General features: G+C 45.5%; 1 protein-coding gene across 11 annotated transcripts in view; it reads left to right on the forward strand.

Moving 5' to 3' along the window:
- The window catches only part of CCDC85A (coiled-coil domain containing 85A), a 1028435-nt gene that overhangs the window by 410104 nt on the left and 598191 nt on the right, over window positions 1-20140 (forward strand). For 2 of the 11 annotated variants that reach the window (XR_012498971.1, XR_012498972.1), the window contains exons 1-2: window positions 713-6345; window positions 11652-12612. The exons of 2 other annotated variants lie outside the window; for them this stretch is intronic. Coding sequence is in view for 7 of the 9 variants with exons in the window: in XM_074341161.1 (XP_074197262.1) it covers window positions 6079-6345; window positions 11652-12616 (1232 nt within the window). In the remaining 2 variants the exon portion in view is untranslated. Of the gene's footprint in view, window positions 1-529; window positions 6346-11651; window positions 12617-20140 lie in introns of those variants that run through there. 7 more of the 11 variants (XM_010951881.3, XM_074341159.1, XM_074341164.1 and 4 more) reach the window with 7 other exon arrangements.

Below are 20140 nucleotides of genomic sequence, written 5' to 3' on the forward strand. Positions count from 1 at the left end.
AGAAATTTATTTTCTCGCAGGAGTCCAGGAATCTGAAATGAGTCTTGCAGGGCTGAAATCATAGTGTTGGGAAGGCTGTGTTTCCTCTAGAGGCTCTAGGGAGAAATCTGTTCCTTGACTCTCCCAGTTTCTAGTGGCTGCCAGCACTGATTTACTGGTGGCCTCTTCATCCCTATCCCGGCCACTGTGGTTACACTGCCCTCTCCTCTTCTGTCTGTGAAATCTCCCTCTGCCTCCTTCCTACAAGCATGCATGTGATGGCATGTGGGGCCCTTTGGGATAAGCTAGGGTGATGGCCCTAGCTCAAGAGCCTGCAAGTCCTTTACTGCCATCTAAGGTAACAGCCACAGGTTCCACAGCACGAGGCTATCTTTCGAGGCACCATTATTCAGCCCACTGCAGGTACCACCCTCATTCTTCCACAGCCTCCCCCAGCCAAATGTTCTCCAGCTGTGCTGTCCAATTTGGATGCCACTAGACACACATGGCTACTGAACACTTGAAATGTGGCTTGTCCAAATTGAGATGTGCTGAGTATAAAATTTGTGCTAGATTTTGAAAACTTACTACAAAACTGCAAAGTATCTTATTAATTTTTATGTTGACTACATGTTGAAATAACATTTTGGCTATATTAAGTTAAATGAACTCTATTAAAATTAGTATTACCTGTTTCTTTTTACTTTTAAAAGCAACTGCTAGAAAATTTAAAATTGCATTTACGGTCTGTACTATGTTGCTATTGGACAGTGTTCTGCATTATCTACAATAGTAATTCTCAGACTCACAGCAGAATCACGTGGGGAATTTTTAAAAACCCCAATGTGCATGCTGCATCCCAGACTTATTAAGTCAGAAATCTCTAGGGAGAGGCCAGGCATCAGCATGTTTTAATCGCCCCAGGTCATTCCAATATGCAGCCAAGGCTGAGAATCTGTGGTGCAGAGACCTGGAGGAGGGTTAAGAGAGGAAACAGTGTTAAAGGTCCAGGGATTGTCACAACCGGGTATGCCCATTTTCTTACAAACAACAGAAAACATGGGCTCCTGCTTTCCCTTTTTCCCCTGAGATGCTTGCCTTCCCCAACCCAGGGAGCGCATCTGTGAGTCTGTGGGTGTTTGTGGGAGGAGAGGGGCAGAGCAGCACTTCCCATGAGCCAGAAGACACCAGGGATCTCAACACTGAGGGTCAGATGGCTGGACCTCTCTTCCTTGGGTGCTTCTGGCAGTTTCTGCCATAGTAGCTGGCAGAGTAAAATCCAATAAACGCTTAAATGTTCTGTTTGTGGGGCTGGATCAAGGCAAAGCACTTCCACGGTGCTTCCCAGGGGAGGTGTGTTTTGGAGGCATCCATCAGTGACATCCACCACCACCAGAGGTTCCTCACCAGGGCCGGAATTCCCAGCCACTTCTCAGCTCCACTCAGTGACTGTGTTCCCTGGATCTGGACTCAGAATTAGACAACAAAGCTAAAATCAATGCACTTCCATTGAGTATTGAAGTCTTGGCAGGAAACTGGTTCTTGGTGGAGTAAGATAGGAGGTTTCAGTAGCTGCTTGTGTTACTTGACACAACACACAGATAAACCTCAGCCTTGTTCATGCAGTGCAAGTACTTACTCTGGCATCATCAGTGAATAACCTGTCACCTGAGTATATTTTGCAGCAATTTGAGACTAACTCATTAAAGCACCATATTATCCTGCATGTAAACAATTCTGAAAATTTTTGAAAAGTTTTCTAAACTGCAAAGCACTCCTTTGAATTCCAAAATAGCATATACCAAACAGTAATTAATATTTTCAAAAGGAAGAGGCATTCTAAACCAGAGGTATAAAAAAATCTGAACAAAAGCCTCTAGCAAGCCTATTCCCTCCCTCCTTCCCTCTTTTCTTTATTGAGTGCTGACTCTAGGCAGGAAGTGGGCCTTGTATTTATGGAGTTTAGGGACTAAAAGCGGGAGAAGACGTCAATGAGAGAGAAAACATGGAGGTTCTATGACTGAAGACAAGACCTCCTTTTCGTCTCTTTCTTCTTTCTTCTCTTTACTGCTGAGTGTATGTGTACATACACTCACACATACATGTGTATGTACATGTATGTATCTGGTAACTTACAAAGACCCATACTGAGCAAAGCAAAAAAGAAATTTGGAAATTTGGAGAAGGAAATTTGAAAGTAAAATAATGATGGAAGTCAGAATTAATCAACAAATTATATTCCTTAAGTCTTGTCTAAGTAGCTGAATGTGAGCCACAAGTTTAAATCTGACTTCCCAGCAACCAGTGCAAAAAGAAATACACACCAATTGCATAACTCACAGTCTTTGTAAGATTAAAACTAATGAGTTGCCATGAAACAGCAAGGGGTGGGGTGCAGCGTCATGATGAGGCATTGTGGGCTATACTCAGTGCTGTCCTCAATAGCACCTCTCATTGTATCAAGGAGTTCTGTAGGGCGTGATGGGAGTCTGAAGGGCTTGGAGAAAACAGGAAAGAGTTTCGCTAGCTGGAGCGAAACTTTCTGTTAGAATTTAGCTGAGTTAGTCTGAGCCTCTACCTATAATTTTCTGTAGTTCAAAATTCTATTTTAAGTGCTAAGTGAGGGGTAAGCACTGGAGATTATGGGAGTGGAGAAGGATACCCCTGCCTCCACTGGAGACGTATGGGCTGATGCTGGGGACCTGGAGGCGATGGTGCCCGTGGAAGGATCCAGAGCGAGTTGTCCAGGAGAAAAAGGCAGGGAAGGCACTCTGTGCATGAGAGGATAGCATCCGTGGAGCACAGAAGTATGGAGAGCACCCACAAGGAGCTACGGGCAGTTCATAAAATATGAAAAGTATGAAATATGAGGCAAGGCTGGCAAAGTAGGCAAGGGCCAGACTGTGCCCATCCTCCGTGCTCTGCTAAGGAATGCGTCTTTGCTCTGTGGAGAGATACCGAGGTGCCACTGAAGGAATTTAGGCAGGGGAGCTTTATCTGCTGTCTAGCGCATTCCTGCTGCACGCAGATCTGAGCAAGCACAGTATTATCGAGAGGGGAGATGGACCTCCACCTCTCAGTGGGAGCTACCGCAAAGTCACATGGCAGAGACGGTATGAATTATACAGGGAGGTTGTGAAGAATTATGAGCAATGATTCGATCTACCTTAGGGGTGAAGCAGCTGGACTTGACTTTTTTAGATTGTTTACTTGGGCAGTTGTGTGAAAAGTAGATTTGAGGCAGGTGATGTTGGAGTCAGAAAGACCAGTGAGGACGGTCAGGTGAGACCTTGTGAGAATCTGGGTGGGGCAATAGTGAGTCATGATGAAACAGTTCAAAATGAGGTAAAACCATCAGGAACTAATGTCTTAGAGTCATTTATGGTTGGTTTTTAGATACTTCCTTTTACTGTATAGAGTCCATGCTAAGGTTTGCATATGAAACCGTTAGTTGCCTAACCAATATTTGTTTTCTTATTTCTTATTAAAACAAACTTGATTTAATTGTGGCATTAATGTGCTTAACTTGAAAAAATTACCTAGCTTCCCTTGAAGCTGAGAAGTAGTCATATGACAAGCCCTGGCTATTAGGAGATAAATGAGATTCATTGGGTATTACCAGGAGAAATTTTTTTTTAAATTAATTAATTAATTAATTAATTAACTTTTTTATTGATTTATAATCATTTTACAATGTTGTGTCAAATTCCAGTGTAGAGCACAATTTTTCAATTATACATGAACATATATATATTCATTGTCACATTACCAGGAGAACTTTTTAAAGGAGCATGTGCCCTTTTGCCATTTGCTTCTGTCTTCTTCCTGCCTTATATGTAGATGGATGGCAGCTGGAGCTCCAGCAGCCATCTCGTGGCCAAGAGGCATCCATGCTAAGGATGGCTGAGCAAAGAGAAGGAACCTGTCTTTAATGACAACATAAAGAAAATGTTTGCTAATTGGTACTTATTAAAGTTAGGCTTCTACCTCAGATTAGGAGGATGCGGTGTTCTCTTCCTTGATCACATTTCAAAGAGATGGATCCCAGGTTCTTGAGAATGAATTCCTAGATGGTAAAACTGGTGAGAAGTTGGGAGATGATTTACAACTCAAGGGAGCAGAGAAAGAGTTTACAATGGAAAGTTTTCTAAAATAAATGCTCTAAGAAAAGGGAGGTCAGGGATCTTTGGTCAGGAAGAAAACCTGCCTGATTAGTCAAGCCGAGGGGAACAAGGCCATTTAGGTCAGAGGGTGACACCACCTTTCAGACTCTCCAGGAAGTCAGGTCTTAGAAGTCTCAAACTGATTATCTCTTAACAAGTGGCAGCTTTATCAGAGGACACACACAGACCAGCTGGTGGAGGGACTGATTTAAATCCTCATCCCACTGGATGGAGATGAATGCATCTGCACCCTGTGGGGGTAAATCCCTGCAGTTTTCTAACTTGTCTCCACCCTGGAAAGGAGAGTAGTCACCGAAATAACATGCCCAGGACCAAATGTATCCACTTCTTCAGGCAAAAAACATGTTTTCTGCTCAGAGATGATTCCATGAGACCTCACAAGAGAGTGGAACTGGGGATGGGGCAAAGGACTCTTGTAGCCCAAAGACAGAACCCAGGGACACACAGTACCTCTTCCAGAAATTACCATTATAAAAAACCCAGCCAGCAATGCAGAGCTGCCTTGGGACAGAGGAAAAAAGGGGTCTCCTTGGTTGGCATTTCAGTTTGCCTAAGGGGCCATGCTTTGCTCAGAGGGGAGGTGACTCTGCGACCTTGAAATCCAGGCCTCAGGAAGTAAGAGATGAAGGTTTTTATTTTTCCCTTAAGGCTTTAATGTTTCCAAACAAAAATATAAAAGATCCAGAACTTCCCCTTAAACTTCACAAAGCAGTGGATTTTAGAAAAAACAAAGGACTGAGGGTGGGGATGGAGGCGGGTGGTCCCTAAGGAGTATTCCCCAGAAGCTTCTTTCCCCCACCCTTGCAGAGTACTAGGATTTTCTTAAACGTTCCTATCCCAACGCCCTTCCCCTTGTTTTTGCCACCGAACCTCTTCTTCCATTCTCCAAAATACAGACGGTTACCCTTCAGGTCTTCTTACCTATCTCTCCTAAACCCCAATTTCTCCAAATACCAGGCATTTCTCATTTTGCTCAGCTGGTGTTTCTCCTGACTGGTGACGAGTCTGACGTGCAGGGGGCGGAGAGAGCTACTCCCGCCACACGGTGGCGCGCGCGAGCCTCAAAGCCGAAGCTTCACAGCTGCTCACACTTCTCCCTTTCCGCCCAACCCGCGCCGCGGCGCTGAAGGAGCCGCGCCCCCGGCCTTCCCCGGCGGGACAGCGGGGAACGCGCCTCGGGAGCCCCGCAGGCGGGCGAGCCGCAGCGGCGTCCGGCCGGCGTGGGAGGTGCGGCTGGCAGCAGGCAGCCCGGCTCCAGGCTCCTCCTCCTGCTGATCTAGCCTTTACCCCCCAACCCCCATCCTCCACCCCTCCTAGGCTCCGCGCTGCAAATCCTAGGCTTCTCCCAGCAGCCTGGGAGCGGCGGCGTGCGCAGCGAAGGAGTCAGGAAGAGCGCAGCCGGCCGGCACGCGGATCCCACGGGTAGCGGCGGCGGCGGCGCTACATTAGCCCGGGAGGTGCCGCGAAGCCCGGCGTGCTCCAGCCGGGCTGGGAGAGAAGCGAGGGCTGCAGCTGGGCAAAAGGGAGGAGAGTGAGCGTGTGTGGCTGCGTGTGTGTGAGTGTGGGGGGCGACAGAGAGAGCAGGGGAACCGAGGTGCGGCTCCTGAGGGTCTCCCGCGGCGGCGTCGCTCCTCAGTGTCCCTCACCATGGACTTGAGTGGAGTTGGGGTGCGCCTCGGCCGCAGCGCGCGGGTGGCTGCCCGGCCCTGGGGGTGCGCGGGCGCGCGCGCGGGGATGGCGAGGTAGGATGGCGGTCCAGCGCGACCCCAGCCGCCCCAGCCCAGCGGCCCCCGGGCGGTGCAGCTGACTCTCCGGAGCCCACAAGGGTGTGGGCGGAGGCGGCCCCGCCGCACCCGCGTCTTCGGGAGTCGCTTCGCTTCTTCCACCCACTCGCACCTGCCACCGCGCGGATACCATGTCGAAGGCGGCTGGAGGCTCGGGGGCGGCGGCGGCGGCGGAAAGTTGTCCCCCAACCTCTGCGGGCCAGCCTGCGGCCGCCGCCGTGGAGGACCTGTCCAAAGTGTCGGACGAGGAGCTGCTGCAGTGGAGCAAGGAGGAGCTGATCCGCTGCCTGCGGCGCGCGGAGGCCGAGAAGGTGAGCGCGATGTTGGACCACAGCAACCTCATCCGCGAGGTGAACCGCCGCCTGCAGCTGCACCTCGGCGAGATCCGCGGGCTCAAGGTGAGCGCCGGGCTCGGTGGGGCGGGGAGCCGGGCGCCTGGGGGAGATGGGGCAAGGCAAACTTTACCTCTCTCTATCAACAGGTGATCCTCCCCATTCTCCCTGTTAGCATCCCCTGCCTCCCTTCCCCAGCCCTTTGGAAACTTTTCCAAACTTTGGAGGCGTTTGGTTCCCTCCTCTTCCCCATATGGGGCGCACCAACGTCGAGTTCGGTGGCGGAATGAGCGGGCGCCAAGGATGCTGAAAGGCTGGGTCGGGGGCGATGAGCACGCGGAACCTTTAATTTCCCAGGAAGCCGGGAAAAAAAAGTGTTTTGGGGAGACGGGTTACAGCCAGGCAGGGGAAAAAGCAAGCGAAGGAGCGAGCCCAGGGCGTCTTTGCCGTTGGGGATGGGAGATACGATATGGCTGCTCTGGCGCCGCGGCTTCTCTATGGGGCAGAGGGTGAGGAAAGGGCGCCAATGCTGAAGTGAGGGGCTGGCGGGGCGCCCGGGGAGTAGTCGCGGCGCCACCCTCAGAGCTAGGCTATTTCACACAGCGCAGAGGAGCTTACTTCTGCCTTCAGTTTTCTACCTCCCCCAAAGCTTTCCACCTCCCCCGAAGCTTTCCTTCTCCTTGAGTTCTGCTGGGGGCATCTGGGATTGTCGGACCGCCCCCATTTACCCTCAATTTGATTATAATTTCATCTAGCTTGGGGGGAGGGGCAAAGGAACTCAGTGTGGGAAGCACAGGGTTTTGAAAGGGTACCCCAAGTGTCAGCCAGTGATGCTTTCCTATTGAGCCAGCCCTCCCTTCTCTGCTGTAAGGGGAAGAAAAGAACAAAAGAAAAGCAAAGCAAAGTAAAAAAAAAAAAAAAAAAAGAAAAAGCGCGAAGCCCCCACCAACTTTCTTTTCTCCTTGGAGTGTTCTGAATGAGCCAGCGGTTTGCTGGGCCGGCTGGGCTGCAGCACATGGGTGGCGGGGAACCGCCCTGCCCGAGTGTACCACAAACTTCCTCTCCTCACCGCTTGTGCTGGTGCCTCCTGGTATTCCTTCCTCTCATTGTTCTTCTTTTGTTTATAGGAAGCCAGACACAAACGAAATCACTGCAGGGACCTCAGGGAGCAAATTCCCGCAGGCACATGCTGTTCTTGTAGCTTTTGCACTCCCACCCCACTTCTCAGGCAGTGGACGCCTTCTTAATTGCTTCAGCGCTCCAGCTCTGGGATTCTGGGGCAAAGAGGAGCAGGAAGGGCAGAACACCACCAGATACTCACCTGGGTGCTGGGCCCAGCCCAAGTGGAAATGGCCCTCCCAAGGGCCCGACTGACTGTCATAAAGTCCCAAGTGTGGGTTCAGTTAGGGAGAACTCACAGGCAGAAAAGTCCCAAGGCTTACTCTCTCTTTTGGTTTAATTCATTACTAATGGAGTATTTATTAAGTACCAGACTCTTGGGGGATTAGAGGCAGGCCAGTGTAGTGGGAAGATCATCTCAGAGGTAGGTTGGCATCTAGAATCCTCATTTGCCAGGAGGGTGAGCTTAGGTAATTAATTTCTCAGAGCCTCATTTTACTAATCAGTAAAATGAAAATGGATAACCATCTCCTAGGGTGTTGTGACAATAAATTATGATAATGTATGGGACAGTTGAATTCTGGACTTGACTACAAAAAATGGTAGTTATTGTTATCAGGAAACCACACATAAGTGTGTGTATAGCTGTGCATCTCCCAGATTTCTTAGGCAAAGCTGGACACAAGTATAATTCATAACCCTCCAGTTTAACCTTCTTCCATGGTTTGAACTATAATGTGACTTGAAAGAGTTTGTAATTAATTTCCTAGAGATTTTTTTTGTAGTATGGAGCATTGACACAAGAGCTTAGAAATACTTGAAAATTCTTATAGGTTGTGTGGATTGACTATGCTGGTGGGTCTATGTGAGAGTGGTGGGCGGTTGAGGGGCAGGGGCAGGGTCGGGGAGGACCTGGTCTTCATTCCAGTAACCTCGTTTAGAGAAATACCTGTTAGCAGTTAAAAGTGGTTATACCACAAGTAGGAGAGTCTTCTTGTGGTCTAGATGCATGACCTGGAATGAAAAGACTTTCCAGTCCATCTCCTTACCAAGTTTGGAAATGGATGGGGGCTGGTGACATTCCAGTGCAGCCTCTGCTCCTCATCCCATCATCCTGAGGCAGTGACAGGGGTGGCCCCTGCAAGGCATCTGGCCCACCCTTTGGGGGCTGTGCTAAAGCCCTGTTAAGGGCCCTTCTCCCTTATTTTCATCAGCTTGGCTCACAGCTTCCCTGGACACCAGAGTGATGCATAAGTGTGATTGAATAGATGACAGTATATTTTTTATTCATTTTGGTTTAACTGGAAGGAAGAGAATTTTTATTTTGACCTCTGATGGTTTGAGACTCTAAGGTGAAGACTGTAAATTTAGGGTGATTAAAGACATAACGCTTTTCTTATGCTTCTTTCTGGGAGCTGCCTTTGAAACTGCATCTAAGTATTTTCAAGTCTACTAGGTGCTACTGTGGCTGTAGACATGGGGGGATGGGAGCATTAGTTCTGTTCCTTTGAGAGGCTGTGACTCTGTCCAAGCACTGGCTGACTTGTTTGTGTTTAAACATTTAGGAGGTAGTGCAGGGTGGGGCAGTAGGGAAATAAAGGTTTTGGAGTTTGACAAACCATGTTGTTCAAGTGTCAGCTGTACTTCTCAGAATTCTAGATATGGTAGAAGGGGGCGGGTATTGGCCCATTCAGTTTTATTACAGCTCCTTCTTCCTATTATTATTCTTGCAAATATTATTTACTATCCAATTTTAAGCTATTTCCTTTGCCTTCTAATGAACAGCTAACCAACCAGCTTGATAATAACCTTGTGAGCCAGCTTCTTGAAATGTGTCACTTTAAGACTTGGACTTTCTTTTTCAAAACAATAAGTGTCCTTTTAACATTGCCACAGGCCACTAGATGTTATCCATCTGTCTAAAGTGGGCTTTCAGAAGATTAAATCCATAATCACTTGAAATTCATATCATCCCAAATTTCATACATAAGGCTCTCAAGTAGTGTATCTGTGGTTAAAGAATTGTTTAGTTATTTTTCCATCATTGCAGAGTGGGGACTTGGTGTGTGGGGGAGGAAGGAGGGAAATTAATGTGCTGCAGATAATAAATTTATAGAGATTTCATTGCCCCAGATCCCCCAAAATTCCAGGCCAGAGTGTTCTGAGTGTTGGTATGTGCTCAGCAGTGCACGAACATGGTTCTCAGGAATCTGTCCTTTTCATCTATATTATATAATCTTCATCAAACCTCCTGTGGAATTAATATTACCATTTAGCAGATGAGAAGACAGTTTGAACTGTGCAGGTCCACTTACATAGGGATATTTTCAACAGGAAATATTATAGTGCTACACTATCCACTGTTTGTTGAATCGTGATTGCGGATCTGGTATGTGGAGAGCTGACCATAAGTTATATGGCTTTTCAACTTCACCAAGGGTTGGCACCCCTAACTCGGCTTGTTCAGGAGTCAACTGTGTATATTTCACTCCATTTGGAAAGGGAATTAACCCCTTGAAGCTCCTGGTGGCTCAAGGCCTGTTTACTTCCCAGTTCTGGAGAAATCAGGGCTAGTTGTAGGATAGTCAAAGGAAAATATTTTCAGATGGAAATTCAGTTAGATGAAGAAGAGCACGACTTGAACTTTCTATGAAATGCCAGGATTAAGCTAAATGTGGAATCATTTTTGAAACTGAAAAAGATTAATTTTGTTTAGTATTATTTTCACAGAAGATACGCAGCTTCCGATTTCCCACTTTCGAGGGATAATTTCTTATCACTGTAGACGCCAACATAGCAGGGGCTTGCTGAAAACAACCATAAGAAATCTCTTCTTAGCAGCTAGAGCTGTATCCTGTTTTGGCCACAGGCCTAGGGCTTAAGGGGTTGGTCAGTCCACAAACACATACTATGTATTCACTGTCTACAAGGCACTGAGTCAGGTGCGTCAAGTATGCAAAGGAAGACATTGGAATGGACTCTATGCTCCAGAAGCTAAGGTATCTACATAAGAAAAGAAAAACACTGATGCCCAGTGAGTGCTCTAGCCAGGGTGTCTTACAGGCACTGAGCAGGGAGTGGGAACGTTACTTCATTCACTCTCAGGCCTGGCGCTGCTGCACACCAGGAGCTGTCCTAGGGCTGGTGGAGTCTTATCAGAGGACTCTCTCCTCTGAAGTAAGTTCATACATGGGAGAAGGTAGTATCTTCCAGTTGGAAAGGTAGACCTAATCAGGGTTCACAATTAGCTGGCACAGAGGGAGCTCAAGGTAGGAAGGCAGAAGAAGGCCTTTCAGACCTGGACAGAGGGTTGATTCATTTTGCCTGGTGAAGGGTAAGGGGTGGGGGCTGACAGGCCTCTCCCTGCAGGGTGGGTTAGGGTTAGGTTCAGAGTACCTCTGGTTCTGGGCTGGGTGACAGTCGCAAGACCAGAGGCTTTCAGGCTTTGTGGAACAGGGGAAAGCTTAGGCAGCTGCCCCCTCACTGACCCTTTACACCCCCACCAATCTCTGGTGCTTTAAGAAACAGTTACCACTTTACCATAGGTATGAATGGAGACTAAGTGGGGATTCCACAGTTAATTTTGAATTCCTTGGTTTCGGGTATCTGTAGTGGGTGTGCTGTGTTCTGGATACGAGAGGTAAACAGGAAAGATGGGCTCTCCATTCTCATGAATGGAGTCTGGTCTGGTGAGGATGGAGACCTGACTACTAGTCACACTCAGCCGTATGTGATTAGAAGTTGTAGTAAGTGCAACAGAGGGGCAGTCGAAGGGGTCCTGGTTGAGCGTAGAAGGGGGCCTCCTTTAGATTAGTGGTCAGTATGGCTTCTACGGGGAAGGGCCATAAAGGGAGGGAGCTTTTTTTTTTTTTTTTTTTTTTTTAACTGATTTCCTGTTAACTGGCTGGTCCCTAAAGACTGACTGGATGACCTTGAACAAGTGAAGCTTTGTGGGGCCCAGTTTCCTCTTCTGTAAAAGAACCATAATAATCACTATCCCCTAAGTGCTTTGGTGAGAAGTAGATGAGATAATGCAAGTAAAGTGTAAAGTAACGGGCAGGGAGCATAATCAATACCTATTCTTTTTATTTTGGCGGAGACCTACATATCTTTCGCTGCCTCTCACCTTCTCACTTCCTCCCCTCACATCACAGAGAACTCACCCATCCGGGGCTCTCTGGCTCCCAGGAAGTGTGAGCCTTTTGCCACCCCCTATGTGTACCTCCCTGGAATGGTTCTATCTTTCGTTTCAGGATATTAACCAGAAACTCCAGGAGGACAACCAAGAACTGAGGGATCTCTGTTGTTTCCTGGATGATGACCGGCAGAAGGGCAAGAGGGTGTCCCGGGAGTGGCAGAGACTCGGCCGCTACACGGCTGGGGTGATGCACAAGGAAGTGGCCTTATACCTGCAGAAGCTGAAGGAGCTGGAGGTGAAGCAGGAGGAGGTGGTGAAGGAGAACATGGAGCTCAAGGAGCTCTGCGTGCTGCTGGACGAGGAGAAGGGCCCGGGCTGCGCGGGCAGCCGCTGCTCCATCGACAGCCAGGCCAGCCTGTGTCAGCTCACCGCCACCACGGCGCCCTACGTGCGGGACGTGGGCGACGGCAGCAGCACCTCCAGCACGGGCAGTACCGACAGCCCCGACCACCACAAGCACCACGCGAGCGGTGGCAGCCCCGAGCACCTGCAGAAGCCCCGGCGTGAGGGCAGCCCGGAGCACTCTAAGCACAGGAGCACCAGCCCTGAGCATCTGCAGAAACCCAGGGCCTCCGGGACCCCGGATCACCCCAAAGCACTCAAAGGACCCAGCCCCGAGCACCACAAACCCTTGTGCAAGGGCAGCCCTGAACAGCAAAGGCACCCGCATGCGGGAAGCAGCCCTGAAACGCTACCCAAGCACGTGCTGAGCGGGAGCCCTGAGCACTTCCAAAAGCACAGGCCTGGGGGCAGCCCCGAGCACGCCAGGCACAGTGGAGGGAGCCCCGAGCATCTTCAGAAACACGCCCTCGGTGGAAGCCTGGAGCATCTACCCAGGGCCAGGGGCACCAGCCCTGAGCACCTCAAACAGCATTTTGGGGGAAGTCCTGATCACAAACACGCGGGCGGAGGAGGCGGCGGCGGCGGCGGGGGCGGCAGCAGAGAGGGCACCCTCCGAAGGCAGGCGCAAGACGATATGTCACCGCATCACCGGAATGTCTACAGTGGCATGAACGGTGGGTCAGTACGTGCTGGGGAACGGCTTTGGTTGGGGCAGCTCGGTAGAGAGTTATGAATGACGAAGGCTTTTCCGGCCACATTAGAAAGTGCAGGCGCTGGCTTGGACGTGGATTGGGGAGAGGAGCACACATTTGCCCCCAGATCAAGATTTGTGTTTCTCCCCCTCCATTTGTTCTAGTTTATACAGTTATCGGTCAGTTAGCCTGGGGAAGATTGGGGTGGAGGGGGCAGGGGAAGGAGAGGAACAGTAATTCCATGAGACCCTGATTAGTCAGGGTGACATCTGTGGGCATTGAGGATAAAAACAGAACGAATCTAAGAATTCCTCTATCTGGAGCATTTTTGTGGTTGTGTGCGGTTTCATGCAGGGCTCTCTTGGAACAGGTTACCAGAGGTTTTAGAATCCAATTAACAGCTTCTGTGCAAGAAGAAATGGGTATTTATTATGAAAATCAATAACTTTAAAAAGAACTAGGGTGTCCTTAAACAGACTGGATGTTGGGTTGCTGAATGCCTGCAAATATGCCTGCCTTTATCTTGAGGATGTTTTCCATTGTTTTGGAGGCCTTAGCAGGAATCTGTGACTTCCCTTTGCATCAAATGGTTTCCTTCCCTGCTCACTCAAAACCCACCCAACCCTCTTACCAAACTCCCTTAAACATATTCTGAATAGCCTGCTCTTTTACACTGCAAGATATCTTTCCGCTTGTTTAAATGTTTCTCTTTAAAATGGACAGATGTGTTTGGATGCTCCTTTTGTTTCCAAAGCGTAACATCTACTGCATTTGCTGAGGCAGCTCTAAACTTGACTCTAAACCTTTGGAAGAGGTTTCCTTTTCTGTATCTTAATTCTGAAACCACTTTGAACTCAGAAAAAAATTCATTTCTTAAAAAAAAAAAAAAGGAACCCTCACAATTCCATGTCATCTGTGGCTGAGTTAGAATGAAAATGATTGGTTTTACAAAGTGGGTTTTCTGCATCCAGAATATCTGAGGTTTTTCACTTTATTTGAAAGCTGACCCAGACTCTATGTGCAGTCAGCTCTGAGCAGTGGTGGAGGCCGCCAATTTTAGCAGTGACACGAAGGGGTAAATTTTCAATATTGTACTTGGGGATTTACCTGTTGGATTCCATTTCATCCTAATCCTTTACTCATAGTGCTGAAAATTGACTCCTGAAGCTTGGCTTCTAATGCATCCAATGTTCTTTTAAGCACAGATGGAGCTAGGAAGAGTGGGAAAGACAGGACACTGCTGCTTTCTCCGTTGTGCATGTTGGGAGGTGGAAACTGGGAGAAGTCAATTCACCTGTTGTGTTGAGGCCTCCTGGCAGGCTGGCCAGGGCTTTTACTTTGTTAAGTGCACCCTCCCTCACTCTTTCCAGGAGAGGCAGAGATGCTGCCCTGATTGCTGTGAGCCACCTTGGCTGTGCAGTTCTCCAAGAGATGAAAGTCATTTACAAAGATATATTGGTTGTGTTACTATCACATAGTGTGTCATCAGCCATGAAGCTTGTCTTCAGGGGGTAATGGGTTAACAGGAGGTAAAATTAAAGACTTTTCCATTTCTTGATTACTTAATGAGCAAGAGAAGTAAATGCTTGCACTATTTTAAGGAAAGTTTGTATCTTGAACCAAAAAAAAATTATTTAGGAATAGGTTCACTTACAAAACGGTCCTTTCCTTTACAAAAGGGCTCATTGAAATACCTTCTCTAAATTTAATCAATGTATGATTTAACTTGGGAGAAAGGATTTCAGGGTCAGTATTTAAGCAGTGCTGTCATAAAGTAAGGTCCATCCCTAGATAAGAATGACATTACATTGTGGAATCTTATTGCCTGGGTTCAGATAAATTTCAGTCAGGCAAATGTTTTTTTAAATTCAATGGTTCTGTTTAGTCAAAAATTTGATGTAGCATGGATGTGTCATTTAGAATGACACTGTAGTTTAATTCTTGTTTTCTTCCAGTTTTCTCATTCTTAAGTGACAAATCTTCTGATAGTTGATACGCTCACCAAAGTGTGTGTGTAATGCTTTTGCATTGTGCTTTTATTAATTGGAAAATGAAGAGGCACGATGAAATATTTATGGATCATCAGCCTATGAACTTGGGTACTGGTAGCTTGTGTTTATCCTGCTGTTACAAATTAATTTTTGATATGGATGGTAAGACATGGTTCCTTCATGTCTTTAAATCCCCACACACTTTGGTTAAATTATTGGCTTATAAGCAGAAAGGAACCAGCAGCCTGGTAAATCCCAAATTGCAGATTTGCTGAGTCACTTACAGAGTCATACTGTTGGGGGTTGGTGTGAAAGATGAGTGTTTTGGATGAGCACCTGAATGTTTCTGCATGAACAAGAAGCAGGTGAAAGTTTGGAAGAATATCTATGTTATGGCAGAATGAAATAGAGATGATATATATTGGTAGGATATTGTCTTCCTAATTACCTCCAAAAAGACACAGATACACACTGGGGGAACATCAGTGATGTTGATTATTGTCTTGACTGTGCCTTGAGCATCTTTTAAATCTTCTTGCACTTTTAGTATAACTCTCTGGACGAAGTAGTTGATAAACTTGATGTCCAGGGGCTTCCTTTGCTTGAGACATTTGGCTTAATTTCCAACTGGATCCAAAGAAGAATTTTAGGTATTTTTTCTCTCTTAAAAATACCCACACCTATATAGCCATTTTTAAATTAGTAGCTGATTAAAAAAAAAAAAGCAAAGACAAAACAGAAAAAAACTGTGAATTGAACAAAATGCTCATGCATGTATTTACTTTTTAAAATAAATTATTTAAATATTTTCAACGTGTAGAGAGTTCCATTTGCAAAGAGGAAGTGGATCCAATGTCTAGTATCACATCTAGACATTAAGGCATTTGTCTGTTCATTCCAGTTACTTGCTGTATTCCAGATTTGTAAATTAAGTTATTGAATAGCCCCTTGGTATAATTGTACACAGACTGATAGCCTTAACTGTTTGAGAATGGGGTAAATTGAGAATCAATTTACTGTCTTGATTCCATTGACATCCAAGATTGGGCTAAATTTTTTAGGTGGAAGTATACCCTTCTGCAATGCAATTCAGGGGTTTTCTTCCAGATACTAGCTGGCAGATCTTTGCTTTTTAACAGATAACTTTTTAGCTCTCATCAGAATGTCATGAAAGACTCGCGTTCTTCTAGCAGTAGCTCTGTTGTTGAACTTCTAGCCAAAGATGATTCTGATGATCAGAGGCCCTTATAGGTACTTTACCCACTGGACAGTTTGAATCCAGATAAAGTAATAAGTTTTATTTCTAGAGGCACATATAGCTCGTTACCAGCAACTGAGAAAGACTAAATAGAAGAGACATTGCTCCTTATTATCTTCTTTCTTCTAAAAAAAATAATTTACTAATTATCCTGTTGGGTCTAATTTACTCTGCCATCTTAGTGTGTATTCCAGTGAACATGCTTCATGCCCTCCTTCAGCATCACCCTGGCCAATGAGAGCACACGTGAGAAAGTCATTCACCTGTTAGACAAGGTCCATGTTGAACTACACTTGGCTTTGCTGGATAGAGTGTCAGGGTTGTAAGTCTTCCTCCTGAAAGCTACTTCTTGCTGCTTTTCTTCTTTTTTGAGAGTATGTGTAGAGATAGAAGGAACAGGCTATTATTTCTCCCTCCACCTTTTTCTCTTGAACAGGATTTCTCCACAGTGCCACTGTTGGCACTTGGGACTGGGTCATTCCTTGTGAGGGGTTGTTTGTGCATTGTAGAGGGGAAACAGCAGCATCCCGGGTTCTACCCATACACAACGCCCAGTGGTAATAATTAAAAATGTCTCCAGGTGCTGCTGCCAAATGTTCCTGGGGGAGAGAGTGGGCAAAATTGCCCCTGGTTTTAAAAAAAATCACTACTATAGAGCAGTGTTTTTCAATTTGGCTGCAGATTAAAATCACCAGGCTGAGTTTGAAAAAACACTGGTGCCTGGATCCCACACTCAGACACATGTTGAATTGGTCTGGCGCTGGGCTTGGGCACGCTGTGAAAAGAGCCCCTCAGGTGATTCCAATGAGCAGACCAGGTGGAAACCATTGGCCTAGGGGCGTGGCTGTTGGGTAAGATAGGTTGGTGTGAGTGACGCTCTTAAGCGCTCAAGCTTCCTGGGAAGAAGAAAGTGAACTTCTTTCCTTTGCTGAACTCCAGGACTGAGAAGGAGTGACCCAGCAGGTACTGTAAAACTTCACTTCTCTCACCCCAGACTAAGGCTATCTGATCATGTACTTCTTTAGAAGTATGGGTTAAAAATCTGAGTTTTTGATGGGCGGGATTTTTAGGTTAATTTGGGGGAAACTCTGACATATGAGTAGTTCAAAACTACTTTTTAAAGCCTTCATATCCAGATGGACAAGGAAGCAAAGGGGTTTCTAACCTGTGCACAGTGGATGCTGATGGTGCATGTAGATCATGCAGCACCTGCAATAGTAATGAGTATTTCCCACGAAAGAACACTGCATTTCAAGTCTCCCAGGTTATAGGTTTTTCCCTGAGTTTTAATACTGCTCCTTATTCTCTGTTGAGGTTACTAATGAGTAAATGAAAGACACTGTTAACACAAAAACGGCCCATTGTCTGCTAGGGGTAAAATAACCTGTGTGTGGAAGAACCTAGCAGGGTCTTTTTCTGAAGGTTGTCTGTAAATTAAGTAGTGGTGCACTATAGCATGAGTGATTGCTCTCATAAATCTTTTATTTTGCTTAGAAAAAGTCAGACCATCACTTAATGAATTTGGACGGTAGAAATTGAATGTCTCTTGGGAGAAAAATTTCAGCAGTTACAGTTATAGAATACTATAGAACTGATTTTAAGTGAGATCCTCTGAGTGTGTTTTCTCTTGTGTGAACTGACACGTAGATGGTTAAAGAACTAGATAATAGTTTTTGATCCTCAGGCTTAAATATGGTAATTCAGTAGCCTTATATACACTTTGATAGGACATCAATTCTAAGAAGTTTTGAAAAATACAATCGATTGTACTAGACCTGTTTGTGCAAAGCATTCTGCATTTATCTTAAGAATATATTTTGATTTAATACATAGAATGCTTACTATTGGAAATACAGTTTAAGGTATTGTGAAGTATCTGGGAGGCGAACTATTACTGGAAAACTTTGATGGCTTAGGTAATTTCTAGGAGAATGTAAGGTTTTCAACTGCCCTGGCAATAACAGCACAAAGCTGTCAACATTCTTTTTATCTAGGGGACCATTTTAATTTTTTTTTAAGAGATTATATCATCTGTATATTGTATGTGTGTATATATCTTAATAACTTTAATATTGCACCTGAACGATGCCAGATACTGAGTTGGTTGATTCTGTTCAGCAAACAAATGTTCAGATGCATTCGTGTTCAGTCACATAAGCCAGTTGCTGCTTTGAAGTCAAAGAGGTGTCCCTTTCAGTGGATTATGGTTGTGCCCTTTGGACTCAATTGAAATCAATTAAATGTGTGTATTTTGGGACCTATTACAACTTTTCAGAAGATATACATAGTAGAAAAAATACCATTGAACCAGGGATGCCTTTATCTTTTCTAACTGAAATAATTTAGAAAAAGCCTAACTTAAAATGAAAGCTATGGTGAGTATTCCATTTCATCAGGTAGCAAATTTTCACAAGTGTCAAATAAGAACAGACACAGTGATTTGCCGTAATGCTCTACATATACTCAGAGTAATGATAGATTATTCTGGAGGCATCAGCCTAGGGATCATGTTGGTCAGGCTCCACTGCTCAGAAAGGAGTGTGAAGCAAAATTTTGCAAAAACTTAAAAATAGCTTTATTTGTGTAGCACCAGTGGGCCAGTGTATGCTGAAATGTATGACTCTAGGCTCTAATATTTCTCAAATTTTGGCTACTTCTGATGTTGAGTGGCCTTAGAGACTCCGAATCTAGGTGGAGCTGGAAGTCCCTACATTAAATGGCCCCAGATGGCTATTCTTTTTTTTTTTTCTCTCAATATCTACTTTTAAGAGATTTTTCAGTCACATCTAGTACTAGTAAGCTGTCAGCAGTATTCCTTACTGCCTTCAGCTGGCTTGATTTTATCTCATTTTCTCATTATTTCTAAATTCTGTCCTGCTGTTTCTAATGGCTGACCATACCTTGTGAAAAATGGATAACCACACTGATTAGAACTAGGTTTAAAATAAGAGTAAGTGGCCTTGAAGTATCCTTCTACGTGTAAGGTGCATGAGCTTTTAGTACATGGTCCATGTGTCAAGCATCTGTCAGTATTTGGGCTGAAAAACTTTGTTTTTGCTTATTTTCTGGGTCTTGACTATATTTCAGGTACCTGTATCACAGAGATACTTCAGTTATTCCCCGCTTTTCAAAAGTTTGCTTTACGCTACTTGGTTTTTGTTTTTGTTTTTGTTTTTTTTTTTTTACCAAAAACCTACCTTAGTAACCTGTTTTCGCTAATCAAAATAAATCTAAAGAGGATTTTCAATTTTACTTAAAAAAAAAAAACCTAAAAGCAAATAATAGCGTTTAGCGTTTGTTTCGCAGTGAACCATTGTACAGGCAGCTCGCACCCGGTGCGGCAGCCAGAGGGGCCCCGCCTGGCTCCTTCCCTGAGAAGCACACTCAGCATCTCAGCATCGAGCTGCCATGGCTGTAAACTGTGAACACCTGTGCTTTATCTCGATTTACTTTGTGCATCTGTTAGCAAGATGGGTCCTAAGGTGACTGCTGCTTCACTTTACACCATTTCGGCTCACAAAAGGTTGCATACCAATGCTCTGCTTTTGGGTAAAAACTCAGCAATATTTGCTTCTTGGGTACTTTGGAACAACCAGGTTGCCCTTACTACTAATTTAATGCTTAATATTTATGGCAAGAATTGTGCACATTGGAAGACAAATACTTATTTTAAATTTGATTCTGAGAAGTATTAGAGAGTAGTTTCATTTTCCAAAATCAGCTGATTTTCAAGAGTTCTAGGAAATTTGAGATTCATTATCAGGAGTAGACCGTGGGACGTTTGAGAATAGACATGAAATCTCGACTCTCATTTATAAGAGTCTCTAATCTGCACAAGAGTGAGGTTCAGGTTACTGCTGCTCCTGACATCAATTGCTTCCTCTTTAGAGCCACTTGAGGGTTTCCAGTAGAAAGAGTGGCTGCTCTTTCTGAGGCTGGGGATCCTGTGGCCACAGAGGCAGAAGAGGTGTTTAGAAAAGAGAAAATGGCAGAAGGTAGCAGGTTGCTTAATTGTCCTTATAAAAGCAGTTCTGGTTTGTCCTCCTTAAGATAAGATAATAACTGGGTTATTCACACACAGTTGGGCCATTTACAGTTTTCATGTAACAAAGACTTAAATGTATTATAGAGCTTCTGTACTTGGTCACTGTGGAAGGGCACAAAAAGTCTTGGGACTTGGTCTTGGACTGGGATTGAAATTAGGCACACATTCGATTATAGATAAATGAAAACTTCAGGAATAATTTAGTGTTCGTCTTCT

The sequence above is a fragment of the Camelus bactrianus genome, chromosome 15, assembly GCF_048773025.1.
Source record: "Camelus bactrianus isolate YW-2024 breed Bactrian camel chromosome 15, ASM4877302v1, whole genome shotgun sequence".
Classification (NCBI taxonomy): domain Eukaryota; kingdom Metazoa; phylum Chordata; class Mammalia; order Artiodactyla; family Camelidae; genus Camelus; species Camelus bactrianus.